The sequence below is a fragment of the Centruroides vittatus genome, unplaced genomic scaffold, assembly GCF_030686945.1.
Source record: "Centruroides vittatus isolate TY-2023 unplaced genomic scaffold, ASM3068694v2 contig_4, whole genome shotgun sequence".
Classification (NCBI taxonomy): Eukaryota; Metazoa; Arthropoda; class Arachnida; order Scorpiones; family Buthidae; genus Centruroides; species Centruroides vittatus.
In genome coordinates, this window is record NW_027122214.1 from 2,144,065 (window position 1) to 2,167,082 (window position 23,018).

Below are 23,018 nucleotides of genomic sequence, written 5' to 3' on the forward strand. Positions count from 1 at the left end.
ACCATATTTATATATTTAATGGCATTTGGAAGATTAATAATTTTTCTTATATATATATATATAATCTGTTTCAGCACGTTTTTGCAACTCCTACTCCTAATATTGATAACTATTTTTAATTTGCTCAGTACAAGATGATAATCACTATCAACTTTGAAATCTCTATAGACTCTTGTATAATGTCTTTGTCTACAATAATATAGTCAATTATGTATTTCAGATTTCTAGTGTGTTCTCTCCATGTGAATTTTTATGACTCTCTTTGTGAAATAACCAATGATTGCCTTAAATATCAGGCTAAAAACTGGCTAATTAAATGATTGATATAAAGTAATTTGACATTAGAGATAGATGTTAGGTGCCATCTCTTAACTAAATTAATAATTATAATTTAAATAAATTATTAAATAAATCTAGAACCTTCTGGAATAAATTTATTTAATAATAAACCTTCTGGACCCTCTTTGTGTTGGAATATTGTATTAGTAAGCACTAGTGAGTGACAATCACAAAACTCTGGCATTCTTTTGCCATTGCTGTTGGGTGTTTCTTTTTCGCCAAACTTACCTAAAATGTTGCCATAGATGTAGTTTTCCACTCTACTATTAAGATCTCCTGCTAGAACTATCTTTTCATTAGTATTTGTCTCTATTGCTGATACCAGAACATCATAAAATTCTTCTATGTCTTTGTTCTTTGAGCCTTCAGTATGTCCATGGGCACAGATGAATCTCATTATCCAATTTCCTATTTTAAATTTTGCCAAATGACTCTGCTAGAGAGTGCTTCCCATTCTATAAGATTATCTCCCATAGCCAGGGCCAGATTTACATAAGGGCATTTGGGGCCGGTGCCCAGGGCTCCCCACAAAACTATGTTTACATACAACAGCCTAGTGTGGCCTAATCATGAGGGCCACAGGCAGAGAAAACCAAACCTGGGAAAAACCTATGAAACATATCAGAAAATTTCGGGGAAAAAATTTTACATAGGTATTTTTCAATTAAATTAAAATAATTAGTTTTACACAATAAAATATATGTATGTTTACAATAACCTTATTTTTAAATGAAATTTACAACTTCCTAGTTGAGATGTAGTTGAAAGTACCATATTTTGTGTAAATTTTCTAAATCATCAAATTTGCCTACTCTTAAAGGGGGGACCCCACTGTACTTGTGCCCACAGGCCTCTGATTGTTAAATCCGGCTCTGCCCATAGCAGATGTAAATGCTATGTCTACATCCTCCTTGCATTGAGCATCATTCCCAGAATAAATTAGCTTATATTTATTGTTTAGGCTTATCTCTCCAACTTTAATTTTGTTAGTTTCAGTAATACCTGCCATTTGTACATTATATATTTTTTATCTCTTTGGTTAGCTATACTTCCTTTCCATTCAGACTTCTAACATTGATGGTACCAACCCTGATTGGTGTTCCAGTAGTACATTTAGCACTGTGTGTCCTGGTTCTCTGACCAACACAATGGGGACCTTGCTGGCTTGGACAATGTCCCAGCTGGTATGACTTTGTTGATTTGATCCATCATGCTTAAAAGTTTTAACTGATAAAGAGAAACATTATGGTCTGTTAACTTCATAACAGCAGCCCATCGTTGTTTGCTTTGATAGCTAGGTTTAATTGACTATCTACTACCAGGTTGTCTCACAGAGGTGAGGAATGGACATAAGTTTGAGCCTTCAGTTGGTTCCTCACATGCCAACTATCTAGGGAATGCGAGGGTCTTCCTCTGGTTGACATAAATCATTATTTTATTTTTAAAATTTATTTAAACTAGGGTATTAATTAATATTAATAACTATTCATTTTAGCCCATTTTTCGGAGAGGAATTTCAGTTTGAAGTGCCAAGAAAATTTCGGAATCTTTCTTTGTATGTCTATGATCGTGAAAGGGCAGTAAACAAAGATAAAGTTTTGGGAAAAGTAGCTATTAAAAGAGAAGAATTACATAAATATCATGGAAAAGATCATTGGTTTCCAATCTTACCTGTTGATGCAAATTCTGAAGTTCAGGTAGGTTTAATGTAGATAGAAATTTTAATGATATAATAGAGAAGAAATTTGCATAGATTTTAAATTTAACAAATTTTCAAATCTATTTTATATGTATAAAAAATTTAAATTGGTCAGTTACAGTAAAAACTGTAGAAAGAAAAGTAAAAACTTGAATGAAATTTGCAGCATTTTTTGAAAAAAAAATATACACAAAGTCAAAGTAAAACAATAGCAGCAATTCCTATCAACAGGAATTGTTTCTCTGGAAAAGTTTGTATGCAATTATGTATGTATACATAATTGCTTTCTATAATACAAAAAAAAAATGAAAAATGTGCAGTAAATATGTTTGCTTTTAATTGAGATTAGTGGGTTTTTTTTAATTTGAATATAAAGAATATAAATAGCTTATTTCTTTTATTATAAGATGCTATCAGTTTTAAGATAGACTATAATTTGAAATTAACTTTCAAGATTGTTATGCACAGAGAGAAAGTTTTAAATAGTGAATTTTACTTTTATTAATTAACAACAAATTAGGTTTTCTACTTTTTTGCAAACACTATGAAATATGTAATATGCATTATTTCTGTTTTCTTGTATATACAACAGCTATTCATTTTAATGCTGGTTCATAATGTTGTCTTGAAGTTATTTTAAATGTTGAAAAGGAGTTTAAATTAAGCACTTGTTATCAGCAAAGCTCATCCAAATTGATTTGAGTGTTAAATAGTAAAACCAAAAACATTTATTATTGGTGCATAGTATACCACAATCACTTAATGATTGTTATTTTGGACAAGTAAAAATGGATTTTAAAAAATATGAATTTTGGAATCAAGGAAATGCAATTAGTTTTTAAAGTTTATCATCATTTATGATGACTCGAAAAAAAAAAAAAACATTTCAAATTTTTAATGTTATTTATATATAGAAATATCATTAGTTTACAAAATAGAAAAAAAAAAAAGATACAGTAGCTGCTAGATTACTGTTAATGAAGTTTTTTTAGAAAAACAAATTACAATGATGTAGATTTACACAACAGATTGTAAGATATTTTTAAGGTGACACTATGTTTTTAAGAGTAAACAGTAGCAAGGTTGTGGCCAAAGTTTTCATCTCTAAAACGTGAATGTCGAATGTCAAGCGTTGCTCGCAAGATGGTGGCGCTCGACATTCACATTTTAGAGGTGAAGACTTTGGCCACAACCTCACTAGTTTATGAATTTTTTTTTTTTTTGTCATCAATAACATCATGCTACGCAGATAATGATGACAATAATTATTATTATTATAAAAAATAATATTCAATACTTTTATAAATTATATGATATTAAATTTATAGAATAATCAACAAATTCTTAAGAATTTGATTAAAACAATTAATAAAATTGTATTGAAACATATAAATCAATTGATATAAATATTGATTTATTTATATATATATATTAAAATTGTATCACTTGTTCTTCATACTTTTATCATTTTTTTCTTTTCAAAAAGATATTAAAGTTTATATTATAAGAATAAAAAATACAATTGTTCTGTTAGGAAAACATTAAAGAATTTCAGATTCTAAAGTATTGGCATATATTATTATTAGCATATACTTTGTTATAATTAAGTTGTTATTTGTATTTTTAAATAATTTACAAATGAAAAATATATTTTTATATATTACATTTTTTTTTTTTTTAATTTTTCATTTTTTAGGGTAAAGCTCATATAGAAATAAAATCAGATTTTTTTCCAAAATCTTCTGGAAGTGGAACTTACATGCAACGTCTTACTGTTAGGTATTTATTTTAAAGTTTATTTTTTGTTACAGAATAGTTCATAGCTACATATTTGTATTTCTCATGCATTAATTTAATTTTTGAAGTTATATTTTTAATTTGTGACTGGGTGTGTAACTATTATAATATTCTTGAAGAATAATTTGATGTACTGTATGAGGGCAGATTGAAAATTTTTTGGAATCACCACTAGGGAGTGTTTTGTTTGGAAACATTTTTCTTATGCTTCATCAGCAAATCTTTTGTATGTATTGACTTCAAATTTCACATTGATCTGGCCAATAGTTAGGTTTTTACAAGCATTGAAGTTAGATACCCTGTGTGCCTGTCGGTACAGAACATTGAGAAAAATGAAATTTGAGTTGTTATCAAAGCTTTCCATTTGGAAGGAAAAACTGCAATGGAAATGAAATCCAAGTTGGACAATATTCTTGGCAATTCATCACCTTCATTTTCCACAATAAGTTTTTGGATTTCTGAATTCAAGCATGGCTGCACATACACACATGTGATGAACCATGTTCAGGATGTTCAAAAACTGCTACCACTACAGAAATTATGGATAAAATCCATGACATGGTATTAAACTATTCATTTATAGAAGATGCCCACAAGTTAATGAATTGGATTTAAAGAAGTCGGCAAGATCAGCACCACATTTGCTCAGTCTGGAACAAAAATGCATTTGAGCTTGAATTTCTGCCAAGGGTTTGGAGTTGTTTAAGAGAAACCCAACAGATTTCAAGTGACAATTTGTAACAATGGATGAGACCTGGATTCACAATTACACGTCATAAACAAAAATTCAATCAAAACAGTGGTTTGGAGAGTGAGCAGATTCCAAAGAAGGCAAGGTTATGGCATCAATTTTTGGGACACTAAAGAAATTTTGTTAATTGACTCGCTTGAAAAAGGAAAAACTGTAATTGGCCAATACTGTGTAACACTTTTGGATAAGCTCAAAGCAACAATCCAGAAAAAGTGCCTGGATATGAGAGAAAAATTTCTGTTTTATCATGACAATGTGCCTGCTCATTTAAGTGCAATTGTTTAGCAAAAACTGATGGCAATTAAGTTCGAAATTTTTTTGCATCCCCTATATTTGCCAGATTTAACTTCCTTAGTCTTGTACCTGTTCCTGAAACTCAAAACATTCCTAGCTGGAAAGAGATTTTGGTCCAATGAAGAGATGATTGAGGCTGTAAACAGTTATTTGGGGGCCTTGGAGAAAATCACTTCCAGGAGAGAATTGAAAAGCTGGAGAAATGTTGGATCAAGAGTATTAAGATTTAAGGAGTTTATGTTGAAAAATAAAGCATGGAAATTTAATGATTTCACAATAAACTTGAAAATCATTTTGTTTATTTTGTTTTCATTGTCATTCTGGAAACTTTCAATCCACCCTCATATATCAAGGTTTGACAATATATATACAATATCATTTCTTTGCTTTTGAAACTTAACACTAAATTGAATGTGACACTTAACTGAAAGATTTGAACAATAAGAATTATATAAAATAATGAGGTTTGCATACAAGTTTGATGTTTGAGAGATGCAATGCAAAATCCTACATTCAGTAATACAGAGATAATAAAACATTTTCTATGTAATATTTATGAGGAAGATTATTTACAAATATTTATTGGCAGTCTTTGACAGTGGTGCTATATTGAAGTTTGACTGATTATATAGAAAAAAATAAATTTAAGCTGAATGTGTTTTTGTAATTGATGGTTTAAAAATTATTGCAGAATTTTAAATTGTCCATAATTTAACAGTAATTCAGTGTCAACAGTATTTCTAGAATGAAATGTTGTTATAATACATTATATGCTTTAGATATTAATTTAAATTATTGTCAGAAATAAAAATGAATTTAATTATTTTATTTTTATATTTAGTTTGAGGAATTTATTTAATTTTAGAGAGAGTGGTTTTATTCTTCAGATACTTTAAACTATTGTTTTGATTGAGATTTATGTTAAATCTTAATTTTTTTATGAATAAAAAATTGAAAGAAGGTAGTTACCATCAGATTGGTTTTATACAGTTATGAAACAGTTTTATATTATGAAATTACAAATGAACTGTGGGATTCTTTAAGGCTAATTAAGTGTTAAGAAATTAAGAAATTTGGCTAGAGGTAGGCAGTTAAGTTGTCATCTCATATTAAATTTAATTTAGAATATTTCGGAAGAAAATATTTCCCAGAGTGGAACACAGACCCAAACTCCTGCTTACCATGCAGATGCATTGCCAGTTATGCTATACAGACCTTTATCTTGTCTTCACTTCCAGACCAATTAATTAATTAATTTAAATATCATTATACTGGTCACTCAGGGACAGCTTTAGCATCCACAGCTCATAGCCAACTTAATCTTTTATCCCGGTATTGTATATTTTAATTATTGGGTTGTTTGTATATGTTGTTATGAAATCATTATAATAACTTTATACAGTTTATAAAGTAATTTGTTGTTATTTTATTAAAGTAATAACTTAACTATAAAAATTATAAGTAGGTATAACCCACTTTTAGAATATTAAAAAATATTTTAAATGAAAATGCTATAAATTTATTGTCAATATAGACAATAATAGATAATTTTAAATTCAAATGTAGACTATCCATAATATCTTATGGTTTATTTTGTGGTTTATAAATTTTTATTTTGGTAAAGAGATAAATGATTCTGTTAATTTTTATTTGCTATTTAAATGTAAAAATTTCATCCATTTTGGGAAATTCTTTAGAATCAACTTCTTTCATATTTTTTGCATGTGCAAAAATTTGTGTGGATGATTAGTTGTGCATTCCTTGAGTCTTTGATAGCAATTTAAGACAATTTCCCCTTAGTGAATTCTTCAAATACATTATTATTTTTCATTTGTTTAAAGTTTGAATGACATAATTCTGTAAGTAACAGCAGTTGTTTTTATTCTTGGAAATGAATGTATAGTTTATTTTTTTCTAAATTGTTTACATTCATTTGCATTAAAACTTTTTTTATTTTTCTTTGGAAGATGTGAGAGGATATTGCACAACTTTTATGTATACATAACATGTCCTGCATTAAACCTTATATATACACACACACACATATACAAACATACATACATACATAACATTAAGAATATTTTCAGTAGCTAAAAATACTAAATTTCATTTAATTTAATTTATTTTTTTTTTTTTTTTTTGTGAATACAGTATTTCCAAAATTTAGATTTTTGTCAGACAACTTTATTCATACCAGTAGAACTTTGAAAATTGAAAACATATTATCTTGTGATCAAACATATTTTTATATCTGTTTAAGATGAACCTGAGATATAATTGCTAAATATTAAATATTAGATAATAAATTATAGTAACTTAATATGTATAATTTAATAAAATACATCTTAATGATATTTTTCATTTGTAGAGTGATTGAATGTAATGATCTTACAATTATCAATGGAGCTTGTGATCCTTATGCTGTAGTCACTCTTTGTTATGGAAATCATCAAGAAACAAAGAAGACAAAAGTAAGAAAAAAAACTATATGTCCTCAATTTGAAGAGATATTTGTATTTGAGGTTAGTATTATACTTTGGTATTTATGTATTTAATTAGTTTAATGTTTGATATGTCAAATAATCAAATAAATAATTTTAATATTAATTTAATGTATTTTTAGTGTGTGTGTGTGTGTGTAAACTTTATAAATCCAATTTTACTGATCATTTACATGAGAACTGTTTTTGATCATTATTTGATAAGTTAAACACAAACCATTTTAATAATTTGCGAGTTTTTATTTTTCTGTTAAATAGTAATGATTTAAAATACAGCTTTTTAATTTCAAATTGAACACTAAAGTTGAATTTGATTATTCAGATAATTTGACATTATAATTAGACTTATAACCTAATTGTTAAAGATACCATAAAATGATATTAGAATAATGTAATTAAATTCAGAAATATTTGAAAAAAAAAGCTTGGAACAGATTTTAACCTGAACACTAATGTAACATGAAAGTATGTTGAGTCTTTCCAGGTGTATATTAATTTTACATCAATGTATAAATTATAATGCTATTAGTCTGTTTTAGTACACAATTCATTCAAATTATAGATGATGATATGTATTTATGACAAAAGAGTAATTAAGCTCTTGTAAACTTTTTGTGACTTAAATTTGTAAAAATCATTAAAATTTACTGTTGCATTTGGTTTATTGCACATAAACACAAACTGATTTTATAACTGAAAAAATATTTGTTGTTTTATTTATATAATGATGATATTCTGTTTTCCAGTTTTGATACATGACTGTACCATTATTTTTTAATTTTTTATATAAATTTTTTGTGTTTAATAATTTAGAACTTGAACTATAAACAATAATGTAGCCATATGTAGATCAAATACTTTATAATCATTAAGCAAATCACAAATTAGGAAAGAGAATTGTTTACAATATGATATTAGAACAGCTAATTTATATTATGTCACAATATTTATCACATTAATACCTTACTTTCAGGAACTTGTATGATACAAATTTTTCCTGAAAAATAACATATTGAAGAGATTTTATCATCAATAATTTATTGCAGCTTCAAAATAGCATATTATTTCATATATTGTATGATCAGTAATTCGATTTCTATAACAAGGTGCTTTATTTTAAGTTTTAACAAATAATATTAGTGAATAAAACAGTATTTTTCAATTATCTTAGTCTTTGAAACTTTTTATATCATTTTCTTCTTATTATTTTTATGCAATTCTGTTTTAAAACCATTTCAATGAAATTAGTATCAAGAATTTTATAATTAGCACAAAATGAAAATTAAGTTATAACAGATTTTAAAAATTCAAAGAAAAAATAAAAAGCAAGTAATTATTAATTATATAATATAATTCACTAAAATGTCAATAAAAAGCATCTTATGTATCAAAATCGTTAATTTAGTTTAATATTTTAGCATATATCTAATATAATACAAATAAAGTTTTTAAATGTTATTACAAATTAAATTTGAGATAAATTTTTATGAGAGTATTATATTTTGAAAATAATACAAAATTTGAATAAAAATTTACAAAATGAATTAAAATATTTTATGATTAGATTCATAAAGTAAATTTTTTATTTTAGAAATTTTAAATTTTAAATAGTATCTAAAGAGAATATTAACATATATAAATAATTATTATTTATTATTTGTATTAATACAAAATTTAATACATTTTTCAGTTACCAATTAAAGGACAGAATCATGACAGGAATAGATTCCATGATGATGATGCAAACAATGCTGAAATAAGGTAATGTTAAAATAATTTTCTTTTTTACTTTCCTGGCTGTTATAGAATATAACTTAGAGAAAGTATGGTGATCGATCAAATTTTGACTTCCTAGTGTGTTTTGCCTTTATTGACATTTTGATACTAGGAGCTCAAACATGTGAAAAAAAATCCCTAACAAAATTTTGTGTTTATGTATTTGTGTGTATTGACACAATTTTGCATAAAATCACAGGATTGAATGGATCAAGATTTTGGAACTTTGCAGGTTTTTTTCTGTATATGGGATTGATACTACAGTCAAACCTGTTTTTATGTGGTGGATAGGGACTGCATAAAAAAACACATTAAAAAAAATTGCACGAAACTTCACGAGTGGCTATAAAAAATAGTTTTCGCAGCACAATTAAAAAAAAATATTTTTTTTTATGTGGTGAATAGGGACCGCATAAAAAAAGTCTCACATAGAAAATAACCCATTTTAAAATCGTAGTCTTAGTTTCTAAGGAAATTACCTTCCTCTTCGCTTTGTTTTTGCCCTTATTCATTTTCAGGGATTATATCTAAACATAAAATAAAAATCCTAAAATTTTATATCTAAATAGAAAAAATAATACAGTACATTTACCTTCAATTTACGCTTTGAAATGAATCTTATCTTAATGGTCCAGGAATGTGAAAGCACTTTGAAGGTTTAATTAATGTAATTAAAACACACGTAAAATTTATTGACAACAGATGTCAGCACTTGACTGCATCGTCTTGTCTATCTGTTTTACATATTTTTGTCCAGGTGGTGTTTTGTTGATTTAAAAAATAAATTATTTCATTTTTTGCATATTCATGCAATAATATTACTATAATAAGTTCATTTATGCTATAATAAGTTTATTTAGCTATAGTAAGTCAACATGAGACATGACAAAACGCACGAGACTAATTGCCAACTATACCGCACAAATAGAAAATCGCACAAAAAAACCGTGCAAATAAAAAATTGCATAAAAAATTCACACAAATAAAAAATCGCGCAAAAAAAAGACTGCATAAAAACAGGTTTGACTGTATTAAATTTTGGTAGATATCTACCAAAAGTTATCTATTTCCTATAACAGTCAAAAGGGGTGGGGAGGGAGGAGTCAAAAGGGATGGAGGGAATCATGTGTCATATGACCTCCATCAAATGGTGCCATGCATGACTTTAACTGTAAATTATGAGTGGTGGGAAAGTCATGCAAGAATCCTTGCCAGCTTTTTTATATTTTTGATATTAATTTAGCATATATTAAGAATTAGATATTTTCATTAATTTATATAAGAATTAATTATTATCAAAATATTTTCAAAAACTTTTTTAGTAACAATAACATAAATTAATAATCAATGTTTTCTTATATTTTATAATTTGTGTTATAAAGTTTAAACTACTTCAATTTAATTGGAATAGTTTTTTGATAAGGCAAAAGGATCTTTTTAATCTTTTAGGATGTATGAGTGGCATTTGATGCTGTATTGATAATGTCTACATTTGTAAAAGCTTTACAAATAAATAAGTATTTTCAATCAAATATACAATAGATTTTATAACTGGAAAAATATTTGTTGCTTTATTTATATAATGATGATGATATTCTGTTTTCCAGTTTTGATACATGACTATGTACCATTATTTTTTAATTTTTTATATGAACTGATTTTGATATGTTCTATTCAAGAATATATTGAAATTTTTACAACTAAATTTTTAGATTGAGTTCATTGTAAGGTGTAAAAAATACAATTTCATGTTAATTGATCAATGTAGTTGCTTTTTTCTATAAACTCATTTACATATTCATCATTCTTACATTTTTTTTATGGGTGATATCCAGCCTATATACTTCATGACTCTTCTCTTACTATTAAATCATTCCATTGCAGCCTACCTGCAGTCATAACATTTATAAAATTATCAACAGACACTAAAAAAAGCCTTTATGAAATAAAGGGTTTTTTACAGAGTATCAAAAACAAACATTTTATACATTATGCTATAAAAGTACTTTTTTCTAATTTATATAAAAATTTAATTAAATGTTTGACAATAAAAGATTTTTAAAAATTAACTTCTTATACTTTAATATTGATGAATGTATTTATACTTTAATATTGATGAATGATATTAGTCTTATTGCATTCTTCAATAAAACTAATTAATTTCATTGGAAATTTATTTTTTATCTGATTAAAAGTTTTATGAATTAATTAACAATTAAAATTTACCTAACAATGTAATTTTTAATTTAAATTAATTTAATAAAAGTTTTAAAATTTAATCATTTCTGAAATAATGTTTTAAAAGTAATACTTTTTGAATTTTAGGATTGCATTAATGCATGATTCAAATGGAGTTTTTGGGAGTGTATTTCTTGGTGAAGTAAAAATACAATTGTTAGACTTAAATTGTGTTTCTGATCGTAATGCATGGTAAGTTTATTTAAATATAATTGAAAGTTATTCCATATACATAGTTTTTCTTGCTAGATTTCATTGAATTTTAAGGTATACTGAAACTTATGATTTGCTCACTAAAAAGAATTTCAGTAAAGTTGAATTTACAATATTTTTAGCATTCAAAATAGAAAATTTTAAATTATTATAAAAATTAAGTAAAATGTTGGTATAATGAAATTATGGAGATCAACAAATGCATTTGTTATACTGAAATTTCATTACACTGAAATATAGTCAAAATGTCAGAATGTCTAAAAGATTATTTTTAAAAAATGAAGTTTCTTATACTTTGAGGACAAGGAATTTTTAATGAGTTTTTTATAAATGTTCTAAAAAGTGTGAAATTTTACTTGGTTAACAATTTATGCCTGTAATTTTTTTTTTTTTTCCCCATCATGTGGACACTAAGAGAACATTTTTAATATGCCCATTGTGGGTTTGGGTTTGACTAGTCCTTAAGTGGAGTGATACATGAGTCTGACATATTCAGATCGAACTATTCTTGAAAAATCCTAACTCAAACCTGATTTCTTCAGAGTGGCATTCTGGTCTTTATTGCCTTGGCTATCTGGCTAGCTTTGTGTGTAATGAAAAAGTTTATCAGCACTGTTTGACAAGTGGCTGATGCACAAAATAGTGACAGCACTAATAATCAAATACGTCCGTTTAGAATAGCTGTTTATTGCTGAAAGAAGTTTTTAAGTTTTGATTGTACTGGTACATTGTGTAATCAAAACCTTTTCCATAAATTTGTGGGCTTTGTCACAGCATTCCAATATACTGTTTTCCATAACTTTTTCATTTTATCAGAAAATGAAACAGGCTTTTTATCATATTGACTGCATCTGCAATGGTAATCTCAACTTTATCTTCATGTATTTGAAGTCAATTTTATTATTTTGAATAATTACACAGTAATGATGCTAGAAACTGAATTGACAATTGTTACTAAAATTTTGTTGTTAGATAAACAGCATCCATTTACAATGAAATATGACTAATTTATATATTTGCAGATTTTATTAGTGATCACTTTTGATTGTAAAAGATTGAATTTTTATTACATTAAACTGAAATTTTCATTACAGTGATATTCCTTAAACTAAAACATTCTTACATTGAGGTGCATAGCAAATTGGTATAATTGAAAATAAATTTATTATATTGATAATTTTATTATACGAAAGTTTGTTACGTGGCATTTTACTGTACCTAGCTTTTTAAATTATGCATTTTTCTTATAGTAATCGTATAGTCCATCATATAGTATTTGTTGTTTGGTTAAATTAAATTAATTGATGTAGTATAATTAGTTTTGCATATTAAGCAAAACTATTTGCATGATTTTATTAGCTTAATAATTTTTACTTCACATATATGGTAATACAAGATTAAAATATAATGCGTACTTTTTAGCTTTCCATGACCCACAGAAATATATCTAGATAAAAAACAATTAATACAGACTTAAGATTAACAAATAAAACAAGTAGGCCTATATGAAATATTTATTTCATTAAAGTTGGGATAACATATACAGTCTTTAGTTTGTGGTTATTAAAGATTGATATTATTAATGTCCCTGTTGCTATGTTATAGAGACTAATTTTTCATAATCTAACTTTACATAAATTAATTTTTCATATTTTGTAAATTAAATTAATTTAATTATTTGATAAATTAATATATTATAAATAAAAGTATCATAATGTTTTATTTAAAATTAATAGGTATTTCCTGCAACCAAGAGATGATTCAAAACCTCATAAAGTTGATCTTGGTTCATTACGATTAAAGCTTTATTATACATCAGACCATGTATTTTCTAGTCAGTTTTACGATCCTTTAAGGAATTTATTATTGAAATCTCCAAGTGTTGAGGTAACTTAAAATTTATAATATATAAATTATCTGTAAAAATAAACATTTTTTTTTAAATATATTATTTTTATAGCCAATTACTTCTAGTGCTGCTTATATTTTGGGTGAAATTGTCACAAATAAAGTGGAAGCTGCACAACCACTTGTTAAAGTATTTTTACATCACAGAAAAATAGTTTCATTCCTTAAAGCACTTGCAGAATGGGAAATATCCAAAGTCACGTAAGATTTTATTATTATTTATTTTGAAAATTAAATTAAATTATACATTTAAAAAAAATGAAAGATGCAAATTTAAATATAAAGTTTGAGAATCATTTTGACAATTTTTAAATAAGACATATGTATGGTACTTCATTAATTTTTATAGTTAAACAATATGCTTTAAGTTTTCAAAGATATAAAATTTAAAAGTTATATTTTTAAAGAACTTTAATTCATAACCTATACATTTCAATATATATAAAATCAAAATTTAAAATTTTTGTGAATAATGTAGAAGCACTTTACATTATCTATTTATTTAACTATCATATTTGTAATATAAATCTTAAATTAGAGTATTTTGTGGCTTTTAGTTTTAGCCATTTAATTATATAATTTTCCACAAAATGTGAATTTTTTTTTACGTAATAATTTTTCAAATTGTTACAATGTATGCTGTGTTCATATACTATCTTATGCATTTTTAAAATATATTCGTTGTATATAATAACACTTTTTTGATTTATATAATTTAGAGATCAAAATACAATATTTAGAGGGAATACTTTAATGTCAAAGTGTATGGATGAATTCATGAAATTAGCTGGAATGCATTACTTACATGAAACATTAAGAAGTTCAATCGATACAGTAAGTAATAAACTATTTTAACTTAAAATAAAGTTATAAATGTATTTATATTTTTAAAAAATTCAGCAAATGTACTTGCTTAGTACTAATTTCAGTAATTAAGATGTTTCAATTTTATGATAATTAATTTTTCCGATTTTTTTTGTTTTTGTTTTTTCATTTTTAGATTTTTGCTGAACATAAACCATGTGAGATTGATCCATCTAAATTAAAGGAAGGTGAATCTCTTGAAACCAATATGGTATATATTACATAATATTACAATAATATGTTAGTTTAAATCTTATAATCTTGTATTGCTAGATTATTCACGTTTTATCATATAATGATTATTTTTTAAAATTAAATTACATTTGTATTAAAAGAAAAGCATTTCAACTAAATATCAAGATATAATAAGAATAAAATTACAGTAGAGAGTCATTAATCCGAATCAGTTGGGGACTGGGGTTGTTCGGATTAGTGATTTGTTCAGATAACCGACGAAAAAATATGTACGAAAAAATATATTAACCTGTCTGATGTTCAAATTTTTCTCCATTGCGTGTCGCTTCGTGTTGAATTTTTCTTTGTTGCGTGTCGCTTTGTGTTGAATTTTCGTCAATTTTAAGCCCAACGAAAATTTTTATAATAATAATCGAGGCTATTGTATCGTTAAAAATTATTTCTTTATTTTGTACAAACAAAATAAATATATTGAAGAATATAAAAACATGAAAATTATACTTTAGAAGTAAATCTAGTATCAAAAATGTTCGATTCAGTACGACACAGTCCGACTGAATCGTTCAGATAACCGGCGATTCGGATTACCGGGGTTTGGATTAACGACTCTCTACTGTATTTTATTTTAGGCTATAATAATAAAGCATTCTAAGATGTTACAAGCTTTAAATTGTTAAGTTTGTAGATAAATAACAGGAAGCATAAAGGTTTTTTTTGTTTAATATATAAACTTTCAGAGTATATATCTGTCATAATCTTTTCAATCTAAACCTTTATTTATGTGATCAAAATATAATGAAATTATGACACAATAATTTGAGGCAAAAATCTTAATTCCATGCTAAGAATTGTAGAAAATCTAAGGATAATTAGTAAGCAAGAAATATATAATTTTGATAAATATAAATACAAGAAGAAAAGTTTTAGATTTGTGGATATGAGTAATCATCTTTTAACTTACTTTATTTTTTAATAGTTTATTATTGGCTGATATAATTTTTCAGTTAATAATAATCTGAAAAGGAAAAAGAAATGGGAGTATTATTTATATGACCTGATTAGTAAATAGTATTAAGTTTAATATGATTAGGAGATTCTGATTCTATTTTAGTTCTAAAAATAGTAAGGAATTTTGTTTAGGTCTCAAAACAGTAATAAGAGTAAATAACAATAAATAAACTAAAATAAATTTGTTGTTATTTGCTTTTATTACTACTTTTCCTCCTCATATTTGTTTGGATCCCTTCAAAATGTTTTGTGTAATAAATATTTGTATATTAACATGTGGCTGATAGGAGTGGCAACACTGACCAAAAAGAGAAGATAAAAGAATGGATAAAGAGCTGGCAATATCACTTTTGGATCTTCCAAGTGGACAAGGATGCGATTGATCATGTAGCCAGCACAGTCCTATCTTTGTTAACATATTATTTAGACTTTGTATAAAAAAATTAAAGAAATTCTTGTTCAACATATCTTGAGTATCATTTTCTCTGTAATTGGAGCTTCCTGAGCCAGTAGAGGGGACAGCACAAACATATGTTAACTTTTCTATCTATGTGACTATGAAAGTAGTCAAGAAAATATTCTTTTGTTTTTCTTAGTTTTTTTTTTTTTTAAATTTCACACTAGAATATTGGTCATAGATTTTAACTTTTAACTTATCTTTATTTCACTAATTGACACTTGAGCATGGATATACCTGAAAGTAATAGTTTTTGAAGGGTTTTGAAAATTTTGCTCAGAGAAGCAATTTGGATGAAATAGAACTTTAGCATTTATTGGATAATTACAAACTGAAACAGTTGTTAATGTTAAGAAATTTATTTTTGTATACTTTTAGATGAAGTTTTAGAATAAAATATTGTAATAAAATATGTAAAGAAAGCCTTACATTATTTATATTACACTTCATTGTGAGAAATAATCAAATAAGAAAATTGACATAGTTTCATATAAAGAAGAATAAAATATTAAATTGTTTGTCTGATTTTAATCCTAGATTAATTTAAAATTGCTATAATTTAAGATACATAAATATTTTATCTGAATACATTTTGTTCTTACCTTGTTTGAAATTAATATACATGATGCAATCTCTTATGCTTCTTTTAGGTGTTTAATCTTTTATTAATAAATATTTTATTCTTGACTTCCTAACCATTTAGTAATAATATAAATCAGTTTAATAATTATATAAATGATTCTTTTATTGGGGAACATACATTAATTCTGATTGGTGGCAGATTACAGTGTAAAGTGTGACTAACTGATATTTACATAATAATAATAAACTGAATCAGTCAGTTTCTTATTATTATTAACTGAATATGAACTGTTATGAATAATTAAATATTTTGTTAAATTTAAACATTATTATTGACATTAATATGTAAATACTTACAGAAAATATTTTAAAATTATATTTATATATTAAATTATATTTTATTAGATTCTAATTGACTTTTATATTTATTCTTTTATAGTTAAATCTAAAAGAATATGTTGAAAAAACTTTTTGTGCTATTACAAGTTCTGCATTGGTTTGTCCTCCTATAATGTGTGAAGTTTTTTCTGTTTTGAAAGATTCAGCCACACAATATTTTTCTAGTAGTAGGGAAGTTAGATATTCTGTCATCTCAGGGTTTGTTTTCTTGCGGTTTTTTGCACCTGCAATTTTAGGACCAAAATTATTTGACTTAGTGACGGAACCAGTTGTAAGTAATTTATAATGAAACTATATTTCAAAATTAATTTTATGCATTGATTTATTTTTTGATATTCTTAGGATGCTCAAACAAATAGGACATTAACATTAATCTCTAAAACAATTCAAAGCCTAGGTAATCTTGTTAGTTCAAAATCAGTGAGTATTGTTTTTATTTAAAAATTTTAAATGTAATAATCAGATTAAGACATAAATTTTTAAAATTTTAATCCATATTTATTCAAGTGAATTATTTACTTTTTTAGCCTCAACAAATATTTAAAGAAGATTACATGGTTAATTTATATAGAGATTTTATTACTGACCAACATATAGAAGCAGTTCGAGTGGTAAGTTTTATAACTTTTTAAACAGTTGATGATTTGTTAGAGATTTTTTTCACTCAGACAACATACACATAGCTTTTTTTTTATTGCCTTTTTCAGTTAATGTTACCCTAGGTATCAAGGTCGACAATAACCGAAACATGCCTATATTTAAAAAATTATTTAAACTAAAACATTATTAAAACGTAAATTTTCTACTTACTTTTTCCCATGCTGTTCATTTTGTTTCCTACTTTTGGACTGGAGGCAAAAAATAAATAAGTCACTAAAATACCTGAAAATCCTCGATAACTGGACGTAGTGAATTACGAGATTGAATACATCAGTTGTTCAAACAAGATTTGCCTGGAATTTAAGTATAAGTTTACGCCTAGGGGGAAACTGCAGCCTCACGGCTCGCTTTGCTTGCCGCTTCAGCTGCGAGAGGCAGTGACTCCTCGGTGGTGCTCACCCACCTCGTCGCGCAGCCTCGAAATTACTATATAACATCACTTAGGTAATGAACAGTAAAGGATGAATCACTAACCTCCGGGAGATCCGTCAGGAGCACGAACAGTCAAGAGCCATTTACTGAAAAACTAGAACGGCGTGGAATGCTGATAATTGCCAAATAACTTCGTCTTCTGACATTTTTCCGGATGACAGATAAATAGTAAAAACCATTGACCAAATTTTCCTACTCGTTAACTTTAAAAAAAAAAAAAGAAAATTGTACAATATTTAAAAAAACACCAACACCATTCGAAAAGATAACAACATGCACCGTCTGTCTACACCATAACCAAACTCAAAATTCGCATTATTCCTCAAATTTTCCGAATGGAAATTTCTGACGAAATTTTGCATATGAAACTGTCAGTATGATAAGTGCCATCTATAATTCATTTCTAAACACGCATGCTGTCGAGATTAGCGGAAGCACCGCCATCTCAATGCCTAAGGTAACATTAACCCCTTTTTCATACTTTTAAAAACAAAAAAACTAATATTTTTAAACAAAAAACAAAAATAACTTGTTATTGAGAAAGATCTGGTTGAATATTATAATTTTAAAATGTCTTAAAAAGTACATTTTTTATGAAAAAATTTTTAAGTACGGTCCTTTCAACAATAATAGAACATACAGTGATTGCCTAGAAACACTATTATTTTCATGTAACTTTGATGACATTTTATAGTATATTCGATATGCAATAATTGTTGATATTTTGCTATCAAATATACTAGAAAATTTTGTCAAAGTTACCTGAAAATAATAAAGAGTTTCAAGGCAATCACTGTATGTTCTATTATTGTTGGAAGGACTGTATATAAAACAGAATAATACACCAACATTACAATATTTTTTAGTATTACTTAGCAACACTAAATATGAAAAATCATTAAAAGTTAATAATTTATTTATTTTTTAAATTTTATTAAACAAAATTTCATTCTGTTTATATAATTTCATTAAACAGATGTAAGTTATTTATAGAAATTTATGGTATTACATAAATTAAAAACTCTATAGGAAATTAAATCCTCTCTTACGAGAACATTCTTAAACATTTCTTGCTTAATTAGATTCAGTTTAAAATTAACATAAAAAAACTGCAAAAGAATTAGCACTGATAGAGAATAAATAAAAATTATAAATTGAAAAACAAATTTATAAATATTTTATAATGTTCAAAAACATTACTTCAATATATTAAATGTTATTCTTTTAAAATTTATCTGTAATAATCATTAAAATTTAGTTGCTGTTACCAAAATAATGTTAAATCTTAACTTTCAAGTTAATATTTTGGCATTAATATTTGGATAAGTATATCATCATAATTTGAAGATGAATGAATGTTTTTTAAATAAAATATTAAATTAATAAATTTCTAAAGAAATTAAGATTTATTATCTTTGCCTTTATATAATAAATTCAAATCTAAATATTTTACATTAGAACTTAATTTTGACAGTTTTTAGAATTAATATCATCATCATCAAGGGGTTGCTATCCTCGCCCATATGATACCCCAATTATATTGAAAGAAGGGTAAGTTTTATTATTATATTTTAATAAATTCAGCCAATTTTTGATGAGATTTGAAAATTTATATATACTTAATTTAATATTGATTTCAATATAATTTCATAACATACTAGATTCCCTAAAACATTTTGAAGTACAGTAGAATTTACAGACAAAAATTAATGTGTTATAAATACCTCTAGTATGATAAATGTGTTTTTTCAGTTTAAATTTTAAATACACTATCCAATATTTAAATTAAATGACCTGTTTACATAAAAAAGAATTATAAAAGTTTGACATAATGTTTAAGAACCTAAGTTTCAACATTTGTATATTTATAGTTATTAAATTATAATACTGCACATGGACTCTAGAACCCCTCTGTATTAAATATTGTAATTAATTAACAGCATTTTAGTATTTTTAGATTTTATTTAAATCTAAAATTAGCTAAATTAGTAATAAAATATTATAATTAATTTAAACTCAAAATTATTTTAACTATAATGTGTTTTCCAAGCTTTCAAAGGAAATTAGATATGGTAAGCATTAATTTTTAATATAGTAAAAAATTTATTTTTATTGAACTTACATAGGAATCATTTATAGTATTGGGGAAAGTTTTGTTATTTAATAATAATAATAATAATAATAATAATACATATAATAGAATTATAATTAGCTAATTCAGTTGATATCAAAATTAATTTTAATTAATAAATAAAATAATTTATATATAACTTGTTGACAAATACAGCTAAAATATTTTGTAATATAACAATAATTTTTTAGAATTATTTTATTTACTTCAAAATTTATTACACAGAATGGAAATATACCATGTTTAATAAATTTTTTGCTTTAATTGTCCTGTTTTAGTTATTTCAACTAATAAACAGTAAACTCCTGCTAACTTGAACCCCATAGAGGGTGAAAGTTATGATTTAGTGGGGTATTTTCTTGGTTGTGGAAAATGAGAAGGTGGGTACATAGTACAGTAATTTATTACATTCAGCTTTATGTATAAGTTTTACTGTACTTTAATAAGATAAATATACTGCTGAATTTGTTATTACAGGAAATGAGCTCAAAAATTTTATGACGTACAGTATACAGTAACATGCAGCCTTTAATAACTTATCAAAAACACTAATTGTAATTTTTTTATTGTCAAAAATTTTGCAAGAGTTAGCAGGGGTTTACTGTACAATAAATTCTTATATTATATTGTTTTGTCAATGTGCTTATGAATAGGATGGCATCTGCCATATCATGTACTGTAATAAATAATAATTATATTTCATAGTCTGAGGATAAAGTGGCCATAACCACAGTTAAATTTTTATTTGATGTAATATGATTGTATATTTTTTTGTTGCAGAAAATTATATTTTTAATTTGTCTTAATACATAGAAAATAATGCATAACGAATCATCAAGTTGCAATAATATTTGTAGAAATATATCATTCTGCTGCTCTCTATAATGTTTTTATAATTTATGTAAGATAATATATATAATTTTGTCATAAATTGTATATAACTTATTTTATAAGTATTATATTTTTAATCTAATTTGTAAAATGTTTATAATATCTAAATAATAGTGATATAGGAATTCTATTATTGTTATTTTGAAATTTTTCCCTTCCTGTCATAAGTAATCTGGGATTGATGTGGATATTAGCAAATTTTAATGGATTTTTCAGACTGGTATCACTTTGCAATCATAATGGCTGGCTGGATGGCTGAGGCAGGCATCAAATTATTATTGTGGGGATTTGGGATCCAGAAATTTTTTAAGGATGTCCCAAATATGTCGGAATCCATCTCTCAACAATCTAGCTGCTCCATTGTGGGCCTGAAAAAAATGTCCTTTTAAGTGCCCAAAGGACAGAGTCAAAAAAAAATCATAATGGTCATTGAAAGTTTGAGCCATCCATAAGGAACAAAACTATACTTATGTATAGAGTTTATAGAATATTGATGCCTTTTGAGAAAAAATCCAGTTTGATTAATATTTTATTATTTTTTTAAATTCATTATATATGTTTTAAAGGAATAAAATAAAGTTATGAGGTTATGGTATTTGATAACAATGAAATTTTCTTCTTACAAAATTTATAGTTAGAACAAGAATATTTATTTTAAGATGATTTTAACAGTATTAATAGCATCAAATAAATTGAGATTTTATGATGATTACATCTAATAGAAGATAGTCTTTCTGGCATTGCTTAAAATTTTTTAAGATATGAAAAAAAACTTCCTGTTTACTGTTATAGAAATATATTTATTCATACAAAAATTTATTATATGTAAATAAATCTTAAAAGAATTATACATAAAGAATAAAAGATTTTTCTTATTAGAATTTAACTGCATATGATTTTCTAATAAATTATAATAATTCTTTAATTTTTTTACCAAATAAAAAAATAGTGCACTTTTCTATTGCATATTTTAAATTATTTTGAAAAAATATTGAAATTTAATTTAGTTGTTGTTATTAATAAGCAATTTTAATTCTGTTTTTTCTCCTAGCATTATGATTAAACGTGCGCAAGGAAGAAAAAAATTTGGAATCAAGAATTTCAAAAAACGCTACTTTTGTATAACAACTCAGGAATTATTTTATTCAAAAGTAAAAGGTAAGTTTTTGAATTTTTAAGTTAGTAAATTATTTAAAAAGTTTACGTAGCTATTATTTTCATCATGTTGATAGTAAGAAATATTCATACATCATATATACATATGTATAATAAACAACACATAGCCTGGTAAGTATATAGAAACATCACCAAACGATTGCCTAAATAATAGCAGAATTATAGCTCGATTATCTAGGCAATCAGTTGACATTGTTTTTATATATACATATATTTTTATAAATTGAGAATTTACTGAAAATGTAAAGTTATAGAATAATACAGAAAATTTGTATATATTCCAAATTTAGCAAAGTCCAAATTGATATTGAATGATGATTTAAAAAAAAAAAAAAACAACAACTTTTAAGCCGACAGAAAAATTATTTTAATTCACAAGTACTTTCAATTTACTGATCTTTTTTATTTTATGGCTATGCTAATAACCACCATAATCTAAAAAAATTTTATTTTAAAATATAATAATGTAAAAAATGTAATAAATTCAAACATGGATTAGTAGAAAAAGTTATTTTTTATTTTAAACAACAGAAATTCATCTATATTTGGACAAAAGTAGTCAATAATATAAAAGAAAGAATTTACTTATATATTTTTGTTTTTTTATTTAATAATATAAATAAACTTCATCAAAAATAATTTAGTCTATAAATAATAAAATTATAATAAATTGAATTAACAGTGGTATTGAAAAACAGTAGCAAAAA

At 25.3% G+C, this 23,018-nt stretch overlaps 1 protein-coding gene across 1 annotated transcript in view; it reads left to right on the top strand.

Annotated features, from left to right (window-relative positions):
* The window catches only part of RasGAP1 (Ras GTPase activating protein 1), a 67,081-nt gene that overhangs the window by 26,452 nt on the left and 17,611 nt on the right, over nucleotides 1–23,018 (top strand). Inside the window, exons 3-16 of the mRNA XM_067271481.1 lie at nucleotides 1,835–2,036; nucleotides 3,735–3,817; nucleotides 7,249–7,402; nucleotides 9,072–9,142; nucleotides 11,483–11,587; nucleotides 13,345–13,495; nucleotides 13,569–13,717; nucleotides 14,236–14,350; nucleotides 14,517–14,591; nucleotides 17,062–17,292; nucleotides 17,364–17,441; nucleotides 17,549–17,632; nucleotides 19,588–19,664; nucleotides 22,187–22,293. Of these exons, the coding sequence (XP_067127582.1) occupies nucleotides 1,835–2,036; nucleotides 3,735–3,817; nucleotides 7,249–7,402; nucleotides 9,072–9,142; nucleotides 11,483–11,587; nucleotides 13,345–13,495; nucleotides 13,569–13,717; nucleotides 14,236–14,350; nucleotides 14,517–14,591; nucleotides 17,062–17,292; nucleotides 17,364–17,441; nucleotides 17,549–17,632; nucleotides 19,588–19,664; nucleotides 22,187–22,293 (1,682 nt within the window). The remainder of the gene's footprint in view (nucleotides 1–1,834; nucleotides 2,037–3,734; nucleotides 3,818–7,248; nucleotides 7,403–9,071; nucleotides 9,143–11,482; nucleotides 11,588–13,344; nucleotides 13,496–13,568; nucleotides 13,718–14,235; nucleotides 14,351–14,516; nucleotides 14,592–17,061; nucleotides 17,293–17,363; nucleotides 17,442–17,548; nucleotides 17,633–19,587; nucleotides 19,665–22,186; nucleotides 22,294–23,018) is intronic.